General features: G+C 38.3%; 1 protein-coding gene and 1 pseudogene across 1 annotated transcript; both read right to left on the bottom strand.

Moving 5' to 3' along the window:
• Window positions 1-1006: 1006 nt before the first annotated feature.
• On the bottom strand, window positions 1007-2122 carry LOC111880066 (ammonium transporter 1 member 3-like; annotated as a pseudogene).
• Window positions 2123-2166: 44 nt separating this feature from the next.
• On the bottom strand, window positions 2167-4348 carry LOC111880064 (non-specific phospholipase C1). The gene is made up of 2 exons (XM_023876475.3): window positions 2870-4348; window positions 2167-2799 (listed from the first exon to the last, which is right to left on the bottom strand). Exons 1-2 carry the CDS (start codon window positions 4158-4160, stop codon window positions 2489-2491), a joined length of 1602 nt encoding a protein of 533 aa, XP_023732243.1. The 5' UTR covers window positions 4161-4348; the 3' UTR covers window positions 2167-2488.
• Window positions 4349-11949: the final 7601 nt, after the last annotated feature.

Raw genomic sequence — 11949 nt, 5'->3', positions numbered from 1 at the left:
CACTCAACCTGTGAGAGCAAAGAACAAGAGAAAGAGAAGTGTAGATGAAAAGTATGATAGTCAGAAGCATAAGCATGGTGCAAGTGAACCTGAAATACTTACCATAAAGTTTGTTAGTGTCAAGTGTGGAAAATACAACAATAAGGGTCATAACTCTAGGACTTGAAAGGGTCAAGGAGGGAATGCATGAAGCAGTCAAGGAGTGAATGCATGAAGCGGTCAAGGAGGGAATGGAGGTGGCAGTCAAGGCAGGAGTTAGTGTGTTTTATTTAAAAACTTATCTTTTGGTTTAGGACTACTTTGTGCATTTGGATGTAATGGTTTAGAACTACTTTGTTGTTATAGTTTATTTTGGTCCTTTAGCCCTTTTGGTCATGAATTTAATGTCAACCTTTTGTGATAGTTAAAGAATGATGCCCATGGTGTATTTCTAATGGTTTACCATATTTAGAGGCTTTGATGACTTTATTTTGAAACAACAAATACACATTAACATTAGGTGATAACTACATTACATTGTCACTACAACCATCAAAAGGGTACATATTTCTAAAGATGTCCAAAATAACCCTAAATCGATATTACAATATCAAATAGCAAAAAAAACTATCACATTCCTCTGTTACAATATCATAATCCAAAAACACCCAAAATTCCATGCAACTACAGGGGTCCCTAATTCCTAAACCCTAAATGTAAAACACCCACCCCACCACTAACAAAGAAACTATGGTCAAAAGAACCAACTACATGTTTAGGTTTTGGCGGTACCGCTGACATGTGGTTTCGAGCATGCATGGGTTGAGCGGGTTGTGGCATTTAATTGATTGAGCCAACCCGTGAACTTTGTATTCAATTGTCTTCAATGTGCATGTAAATTTGAATTGGAGAATCAAAGAGAGATACGCCTTGACATATTTTTGGTTTTCATGCATGTAGTGATGAACCCTTGCCTTTATTCTATTTATTATGTTTTTTTTTTTTTTGATTTAGTTTTAACATAAAATAGGAAAAGGCCCATACGTTGAGTCTTTCTTTTTATAAAAAAAAAAAAGAAATAAAGGGTGTTGCGAGTAAGCAGAAGGGATAAAATTAGAGAAATATGAACAGATGATGGAAAAAATAAGGCTAAAGTGTGAATCAATTAAAGAAAAGATGTTGTTAGAAAAATATAGAAAACATGTGACAAAAGTCACAATCGAAGAAAGTGACGTTTGAAACATCCGATGGGCTTTAGTTGGGCCAAGCCCACATCCACATTGTAATTAGGTCGCCTCCAATGGGTCATCATAATGCAACTTTCAAGCTACAATATTGAGCCCGATTAAAACACAAGCCACAAAGAGCCCACATACGATTGCAGCCCATGGTTCGACCTTCGAGCAACCCGATGTGATTGCCACAAACTCACCAATCACGCCTTTGCACATGTCATGAGCATCGAATGCACAATGGCACACAAGTAACCTTATACCAAACAAGATTACGATGTCAGTAGTCGACCCTGTTAGTGTCGTTACCTTGAACTATCGGAACACGACACAAAAATCCCATGAATGACCTCGGGTTCAACCCCGAACCATAATAAAAATGTCTAGAGCACCGCCAAAGTCACGTTATGTCCACAAATTTGAACAGGCTTCCCGAAAGCATCGAACCATCATACTCGTGGTCCTTCAATTAAAGCACCTTATTGCCCGACACTCCAACCCACCCCGTTAAGTGCACTGCACCACTGCCTGCAAAGTCGATCACACATTCACACCTGACCCAAACATCAAAGTTGTAGGCCTTGGGTAGAAGACCAAACCCAATGGGCCACAGCCGGCTAAACTAACCGGGTTAGAAAAAAAAAGGTAAACGTGATTCATTGAGAGATCGACCCGCTTGTGATACGAGCAACCGTTATAGCAAAAGCCCATTGATAAACAAAGAAACTATGGTCAAAAGAACTTGAAGGAATGTTTATTAGAGCGAAATATTGAGTGCCAATAAACAGGTTTTGACCCTAACCCGTCTCCAAAGGCAAATGCAATCCTTCATATGAAGACCGAATAGGCTAAAAAGAGAAGGTAAATGGTGTTGATTGATTCTGTTACACTGGTTTCCATGAAACCTCCATTGTTTCACACACACAAGCATACAGTAGTGGGTGTAAGTCGTGACTTAAGAAATATAATGATGTGATGATATTGAATTTGCATAATTTATCATTAATACAGCAAGTAGAAGACATGGCAACAACAATAGTTACATCCATGGTCCCCCATGGATTGTGTGACAGCTTGAGAATTCTAAGCCAGTGGCTTGAATCGGCTTATGGATTGATAAATTCAGCCGATCTGACCCGGGTTAACTCAGTGGTTCACTCATCAAATCCAATGGCGGCTAATAAAAAAACCTACGTAAATCTAATTTAAACCATTATTGTACACACATGAAAGCAACCGTTTCTACTTTCTATACATACAATTGACGGTTTTTGAAATTAAAAGCTTTGAATTCGTCTTTGTGAAGATCGGCTACTGAGAGAGGATCTCATTGTGACAAAGGCAGATTCATTGGCTCCGGCTCTCAGGGCAGCTTTTCCGGCCTCCAGAAACCTTGTGATTGCATCGTGTGCGTATTGGTGGGCTTCACCAACGGTCATGTATTTTCCGATTTCGGGATACGTGTTAAGAGTGTGATCACCGTTGAGCTGGGATGCGAGCTGAATTAGTTCGATTTGAAACTCGGTGAGACTCTGTTCTTCATTCGGTCCTCTTGGCCTCAAAGACACCTTAATTTCAGGAAGGGTTTCTGTATATCAATAATTACAGATTGCGTTTAGTTGATTTTCTGATTTAAGTTTGAGGATTTAGAAACGAACCTGGACAATCATCGCGTGGAGTATCACGCAGATTGAAGTAACTCTCGAAGGTCCCTGCCCACTCATCGCGTTTGGTCAAGAAATCGGAGTCTAGATTGAAGAGCTTCTTTACAGTTGCCGGAATAGAAGAATGTTCAAACTGCGAATATGGAGTTGGCCCACTGGGTTCATGGATCACTGTGCTCTTATCGATCCAAGGTGAAATTAACAGGGTAGGAACGCGAACCCCCAACCGATCAAACTGAAAGTAATATGGTTCAGGGCCGATGATCCCATCAGGGTTAGGGACATGATCGACAGGTGTAGGTACATGATCATAAAACCCACCATGTTCATCGTAAGTGATCAAGAGAGCCATTTCATCCCATTGAGGACTAGCCCTCAATATCTCATAAACTTCCTTAACAAAAGCCTGCCCCACCGCCACATCATGCGACGGATGGTCATCATTCGCCGGAAAAAGATTCACATCAAAGTACCTTTGCTCCACCACCACATAATTCGGCAACTTACCTTTTTTAGCATGATACTTGAACATCAAATCATAATCATGGAACTTGGTAATGAATTTGAGTTTTCTCAAGCTTTGGAAGAACATTGTGGTGGGAATGTTTTGGAAATAAATCCCAAATGTAAGGTCGTTTTCGTCCAAAGAATCAAAGATTGTTTTCTGGGGGAACCCGTTGATGAGATCTTTCCTTACATTGCTTGAAGCTCCATGGGAAGTTGCAGAGTGGACGTAGAACCGGTTCGGCTGAGTCGACGCAGGAACCGACGCGAACCACCGGTCGAACACCGCGAACTCGTTTACTAACTCGGTGTAAGTCGGCAAAAGCTCCGGCTTGAAGCCACTCATGACTGTGCGGTCTAACCCATCAACACCCATCGTATTTGCTTGCTGAACGAACCCGTTCATTGGAGCCGGGTTGGCGTGGGTCAAGTTCGACCCGAATATCTGTTCGCGGATGGCTTGGATGGAATGACCCGGGTCGGAGTCTACGAAAACGGCTTCGTCGGAAACGTAGACTTTACTAGACGCAGGGTCGGCGGCGTTGACATGATTGTGCTCTTCGCCGGTGACCCCATCGATGTCGGGGCGGGATTTCTTGATCCAGCCCAATACGTGATCAAATGAACGGTTTTCCATTACTAAGACGACTAGGGTTTTGATGGGTCCTTCGATTTTGTGAACTTTTTTAGGAAAAGGGAAAGGGAAAGAATTTAGGGTCTGAGAAAAGACTAGGATGTGGATGAAGATGAAAACGGTCAATAGGGATCGCCGGCGGTTCATATTTATCCAGGAATGAGTCGTTTAACGGGTGATTGTGATGATCGGAGAATGGTGATTGGGATATTTTATCTCTATTTCTATTTTATATGATTAGGAGTGTGGTTTAAGGTTTAATGGCTGATGGCAAAAGGAAAGGGAAGCGTGGCAGAGTGAGGAAGAAACAAAAAGTTTATATCCTTGTTGGAGAAAATGGATTTCTGTAAATAAATACACGAAATTTACATATTTATACTCAAAGTTACAAGTATATGATATTCGTGCCAATAATTTGGAAAACTATGCAATATTGTACAAAATATAATAGGACAAATCGTGTCAAATTTTTATTTTTAGGCAAATCTTTATAAATGTTTCTCGTGGTATGTCAAAATAGAGAGTTTGGTTTCTAACTTTTTGTCTTCAAAGATAGTCGGGAAAATGACTCTTGAGGGTAATTAACTTTTGCGTTTGTACTCATTTGGTCATTTTTCTTTTTTTTGTATTCAATATACCATCGAACTTGTTGTTTGCGTTCACCATAACCCTTTTGACAGACTTTTGACCTGTGATAGCCGGTCACAAGGTTATGGTGAACACAAACAACAAGTTCGATGGTATATTGAGTACAAAAAAGGGGACCAAATGAGAACGAACTCAACAGTTGGTTACCCTCCTAAGTCATTTTCCCCGAAAAGTTAAATGAAATTAAAGTTGCAAAATTATCAAAGACTGCAACCTTCTTTGACTATAACGTATATGAAGAGCGTTTCAAAGGGGTAACCTTGTTAAAACATGGTCTATGTTATGCTTACTATGGTTAGCTGTCAACATCTCTCTGTAAAAGGATATGACTGTGTATGAGAGGTATATTTATCAGCATAAACGTTTACCTCAAGGTATATTATGGTGATGTGTCTACAAAAGCAGCATGATATTGTACATATTGATGTTGTATCTTATCCCATGAATTCGATCTTAAAGCTAAGTAAACTAAAAAATCACAGCACTTGTGATTCCACTCGTTTGCAGACTTGTCTAGAATCCATGATACTATAAATCATTTGATTGGAAATGTAAATGTAGTCATGAAATGTGTCTGCTTAGTCAAGATTCCCCTAATAAATATTCAAGTGCATTGCAAAGTTGTACATGTATGAATAATGTTCTTTCGTGGGTTATGTTTTGAAGAGAAGCAAGCATGAATCTCATAAAGTCATTAATATCAGTAGGAGATGACGTGGGATTTGCTATAATGAGTAAAGGGAAAATGAATCAGGAGGGTAACCAACTGTTACATTTGTTCTCATTTGGTCCCTTTCCTTTTTTTTTTGTACTCAATATACCATCGAACTTGTTGTTTGTGTTCACCATAACCCTTTGATCGGCTATCACAGGTCAAAATCCGGTCAAAAGGGTTATGGTGAACACAAACAACAAGTTCAATGGTATATTGAATACAAAAAAAAAGGAAAGGGACCAAATGAGTACAAACGCAAAAGTTAATTACCCTCAAGGGTCATTTTCCCAAGATAGTCAAGTAGCATGAAAACTTTTTATAGATGATCCTTCTATACCTTGCATTGACGGATTAAGTATAAGACACACGGTGGTCTGTGCAATCCTTGACTTTTTCGGACGTAGTATAAAAATTTTCGAAATTTTTTTGATTTTTTTCTACCATTGTGCAACCCCTAATTTTCCCGTGACACTCCTACCATGAAATTTTGCGCCCGCCCCTAATACCTTGCTCCACTTGCATTGTCCTTTGAACACCTTAGCCCACTTGTGTTGTCCTTTGAAGACATTGGTCCATTTGTGTCATATTATACACACCTCACATATGCCTCAATTTCAACATTATTGACATGACTTCTTTGGCTAGCATGTGACATTCTATATGGTACAATAAACTTATAATAAGTATTGGTTTCATCGACATTAATTACATATGATTGTGTTGCATAAGTTTATCACATACATGTTCATTCAAATCTAGTTTCCTACTTCAATAAGATGTTTGTATTTTACTAGGTTTACTTCTATTCAACTTTCATGAAACATTTCAAGTTCCAACTCCTCAATCACAACTTTGGATGGAGACTTTGTCACACCTTCCCCGGTCGTTTACGGAAATGTCGAGCGGTAACGGTGTTTACATGGATTACCCAAATCACAAAGCACAAACCATAACTATTTTTTTATAAATAGAGTCTATTACAAGGAATAAATGAATCTTATCTATCTATCTTCAAACTGATGTCCTTCCTTGCATTGATTCTTACTCTATCCTAAGAATACATGCAATTTTGAAAACGTCAACATAATGCTGGTGAATTTACAGGTTTTTAGTTAAACATAGAATAAACTCATTTTGAAAACCTTTTAGGAATTATTACAATGATAATGATCATTTTACTTATATTCCTGATTTCCTATACTTTACTATATTATATCTTCCAAAATTTCTTGGATCTTGTAATTATAAGTCTTCCGAATATGATATTATGCTATTCCTATCCTACTATCTCTATGGGGTAATTTACCATTCTTATGTAACAACCATAAAAATCATGATAATTTAAACTTTTTTAAATACAAGCCAACTCAATAAAGTGTTTACAAAATAGTTTTCAAAACATTTTCCAACATCAGAGTTTCCCAAAACCATTGGTCATAAACAAGAGGATGTGTACGGTCCAATCTTTGTCTTCTCGCGGCCATCCGAGGTACCTGAAACATAACCAAAAATTGTAAGCCAACGCCTAGTGATTTTCCCCAAAGTACTAACACATAACCATATAACATATACAATAACAATATGCAATGGGTCCACAACTAAAAGATTGGATTACCCCTGAGCCCACAGCATAACTCTGACTTGCCCTCAGGGCCTAAATATTATGTCTGGCCTGCTCCCTGACCATATCAGTCATCGGACTAAAATACCGTCAAGCCCTCAGTACGAGTCTGGCATATCGTCTGATCCTCATCTCATATCTGGAATGCTCATAATCCCTCAATATGAGTCTGACATGCCCTATCCGACCCTCAGCTCATATCTGGAATATTGTAGGGTTTGTTGGCTACAACATGGACAATACAACCTCAACCCAACACAATATGTCGACATATAACAAATAATAAACATATACATATAATCATGCAGACAGAATCATAGGTAGTCCTACAAATCTACCAGACTAGCATATCAACAACTAGCATAAACATGTATATCTATTCCATACTCAGCATACAAGTGAATATTAAGATATCAACCAATGGGCCGGCCTTGGTGCTTTCGACCTGCAAGTACAGTGAGGAAAACTCACCTCAGAAACTGAACAAAAGTTGATGAGGTCCCGACTCTAAATCTCAGCTCTCTAACCAACACCTGTTCGAATCAAATGACCTATCTCCCTCAAAATCCCAAATTACCCTTAAGGTCAAACTTGGTCAAAGTCAAACTTGGTCAAAGTCAAACTTGTCAAACCAACTAAGTCAACTGAGTCAACCCGGTTGAGTCAACCCAACTGAGTCAACTCAGCCGAATCGACTTAGAGTAAGTACGCGGGGTGTACTCCGAAGGTACGATGGGCGTACTCTGAAGTTACATTGGTCGTACTTGCATCCTCGCATGTTGACCACCATCGGGGTGGTTGACCTCGTACGTAGGGCGTACTCCCAGAAGCTCAAAACATCTATTAAGAGCTTAATAGCTAAAGTTCTTATCTCCATATTGCATATCCATGACTAAAATACTCTTAGGATTCATAAAGTCTCCGACTTTATGACTTATCATGTCCAATAAGTGCTTAAATCAAGGTTTTAATCCATTAAGACCTTCTAAATGATGCATAGAGCAAAACTAACCATTTGGAACCCATTTTTATGACTCAAGACCCTTCCAGAGGTCTGAAAGGACGACTTAATGGGTCAAGAACATGCTTTGTTCATGAATCATCATTTTGGGACCAAAAAGTAACTTAATAGAGAAAAAACCTAGATCTACAAGATAAAAGGGATAAAGATGCAAACTTTATTCCTTCAAGATGTTCCAAACCAAGTAGCAATCCCAGATCCAAGGTGCACTTCAACTCCAAGATCTTCTCACTACCTTCTTCTTTCTTCCAAACCACACCAAATCTCACTTAAGGCTCAAAGTTGCTTCTCTTTTGCTCTAAGGTTGCTTGAGGGTTGATATTGCAGATGGAGGCTGAGTAAGAAGAGGGTTTGAGTCTATAATGTTGCTTAAATATGAACCAAAGCCCTAAAATTAAGGGTTTCATGCCACCCTCATACGCCTAACATACTAAGGCACACCTTCGTACTCTTAGCATACACACATGTACTGTTACACCCCAAAACCAAGAACGGCGGAAACGTTCTGGGGAGGAGGACGTCATGTACAGTATCACAACAATGAAAAGTAGTAAACAAGCAACAACATCATCCATTTCATTAATAATATAATTATTATACAAGTGTGTTCTGTCAAATTTTGATAAACACTAAAGCATAAATCAAAATGAAAGATGAGTCTTGAACGAGCTCCATCTTCCCTAATCCTTGCATCGGTACCTGTCTATGATGACCTGAGGATACAAGTAATTTTGAAAGCGAGTATCAGCTTTGAAGCTGGTGAGATCATAAGTATTTTAGTGTCTTAATTTGTATGTAAGAATTTGTATGTTTATGAACTTTAAGTATGGAAAATGTATATGAACTGTAAGTATAAAAATGTTTGTAAAACAACTGTAAACGTTTGAAAAACTCTAGAAATCCCTATGATTCCTACTATTATATAAGAGTGTCTTCTACCAAGACCTAACTGTTCTCAATGTAGTCTTCTACCAAGACTTAACTGTTCTCAATGTTCGTTTCTTGTAAAAGTGTGTAATTTTCCCAAGTGTAACTATCATTAACAAAATATAGTTTTTACATTTAAAGATTAAGTGATAAGATCACTAAATATATGTACAGGGAAAATTAATGTAGTACTTAAATGTAGCGCTATAAGAACTACTGTTGTACTAACTACCGTAAACCGGATTTATATTAAGGCATCATGTGATTAATTGTACCATACTATCGACTAGTAACAATGATAAAAGTTAGGTCGTAAAAAGAAATGACGTTTGGCACCCGCAGACCTGCAGGTCCGGCTGTAGCTAGCAACAAGGTGTAGGATAGTCAATCCAGTATAGATCTATACGCAAACTCACGCTCTCCCTTCAAGAGACTCTGGCTACAACACGGGCCATGACATTTAAGTCATGCTCCGATTCATATCACAATAATTAACGTATTCATGTATATGTAATGTAATGAACTGTTCTAGCTGTAATGTACGTGCTCTCTACCTAGCAAGTATAGTAATGTACTGTAATGTTCTAGCTGTAATGTACGTGCTCTCTACCTAGCAAGTATAGTAATGTACTGTAATGTTCTAGCTGTAATGTACGTGCTCTCTACCTAGCAAGTATAGTAATGTACTGTAATATTCTAGGTGTAATGTACGTGCTCTCTACCTAGCAAGTATTGACTCATGAATGAACTGAATCATTGTATGATATCGCGTTCTAGTAATGGTTCTAGTATCTTCCTAAACTACCCATATGGTGGTTTACTAGTAATCTAACTGGGACGTATGAACATGGATGTATACCCTTGCTACCCAAGGGCATTGGATGAACTGGAAGGACCTTTTATGACTATATGTGTACACATGATATATAACTAATATTTAAACGACCTTCGGACGAGTACCCGATATCCTATCAGACCACATCCAAATCGAGGAAAAGGAAACAAGGTGGATAGCCTTCCTAAGTCTTTTAAACATTACTTATATAACTATACATATAGAGGCATGCAATTTATAATATAAAAGCATAAAATAAGTTTTGTAAACCTTTGAACATAATTATTATCTAAGAAAAGATCGACTTGATGTCGATCTATAAAACGGTTTGAAGGCATGGGTTTGATAAAACAATTTAGTATAAAGAAACATTTGTTTGAAACACAATTGTAAATAAGTTTGAAATAAAACATACAAAGTAAAATGTACAGTGTAATAAGGAGTTTTAAACATATAAAATGTTTATAAAAATCATTTGAAGGAAACTGTTTGGTAAAACGGCTAATAAGTAGTAAATCATTTGAATGCTGCTTATTAATCACATGTGATTGATATAATAAGTAGCATGATTCTACTTGTATCCCCCCCATAAAACATTTAAAAATAGTTAAAACATTGATTAAGGGGTATGAACTCACCTGTTGTGGGTGATACGGATGAACTGAAGAGGTAGGACTGCTAGGTGTCAAGTGGAAACTTTAGACACACACAATGGTCCTAATTACATATGAAGACATATGTATATAAACAATGAGTGACTATAACACTAATTAAACATGTATAAAAATCCTAATGCGAGGAAAACACTTTTGGTCAAGTGCTAGGAGGCTAATGGGTTGCGACAAAGGAGTGCAAGGCCTCGAATGGGAGTTTATGGTCAAAAGACCATATGTTTTGGAGTTTACGGCCCAGGGGAGTAAACTCCTGGCCGTAAACTCTCTCTTAGGTCACAAAATGAAGCTTAACATTAATACAACTTAAGTGGTGAAGAGCTTCTAGTCTTAAACAAGTGTTTGGGTGGGTTTAAGGCCTTAAAATGGCCTTGCTTGATGTTCACGGCCCTGGGACCACTCCCCCATGAGTTTACGGCCGTAAACTCATGGTAAGGAGTACCATTTGATGTTTTGAGGTTCCTAACACATCAAGGATATGATCTATGTTGGGTTCTAGGCATAAGGAAGGAATTTGGGTGTCATTTGTCCCCTTTATAGGGGTTTACGACCCAAGAACTTGTTTTGGCTGTAAAATCCTTAATCCTTGTGATTCCTTGTGTTCTCTAGGCTATAAACACTTTAGGGTATATGTCTAAATTCAAGCCTAATCCTTAGGAAGTGTTTGTGGCATCAAAACACCCCTAACTTGTGTTTTCGGCCCATGAACCATTTGGCCATGTGTTTGTGGCCGTGAACACCCATAGGTGTTGGTATTTTGATTGTTTTGGGTCCTAGACACATCAAGGTAATGTGGTATGCTAGTCTCTTGGCTCAATGAAGGCATTTAAGGCATTTTGGCAACCTAAAATGGAGTTCACGGCCCAAGAACTTCCTTGGCCGTGAACTCACTTTCACCCTTGATTCTTAATTGTTTTGTGGACTAAACATTGTAATGAAGGCTTCTAGTTTGAGTTCTAAGGCTTTGAGGGTCATTGGGACACTCTTGGCCCTTAAAATGGAGTTTACTCCCCAAGTGTTCTTGGGCGGTAAACTCCCAAATCTTGGGGTTTTGGTCCGATTTTGATGTTATAAAACATAATCTAAGCTATATAATACAACTAGATAGAAGTACTCATGATTTGGGATAAAAACCCGAAGATCCGTGAGAGAGAATTTGACTTTCTCTAGTTGGAAATGTAACTAATGAATTAATATGGTTCAGATTTCTATATATAGTCTTGGGATTTTTGGCAGAAATATTTTTATTCTCGAAATGAACTCTAATATCCTAGAGTATTGGAATAACAGTGTTGCACAAAACGCTAGTGTATCCACTCTCCTGATATCTCCTTAAGTGTAAATCCTGAAAAAAACTGTCAAACTTATACCCAAAGTCTGGAATTTCACTGTAACTGTTCTACTTCTATTGGCTTCGAATGGTTTGTATAGAATGGAAATTTCGGGTTGTCACACGTACACATGGCGTACTCTTCCGACCCAATTTCCACCAAAAGCC

This window comes from Lactuca sativa, chromosome 9 (genome assembly GCF_002870075.4).
Source record: "Lactuca sativa cultivar Salinas chromosome 9, Lsat_Salinas_v11, whole genome shotgun sequence".
NCBI classification, from domain to species: Eukaryota; Viridiplantae; Streptophyta; class Magnoliopsida; order Asterales; family Asteraceae; genus Lactuca; species Lactuca sativa.
The sequence above is the reverse complement of the archived record's forward strand: the minus strand, read 5'-3'. Positions and strand labels throughout refer to the sequence as shown.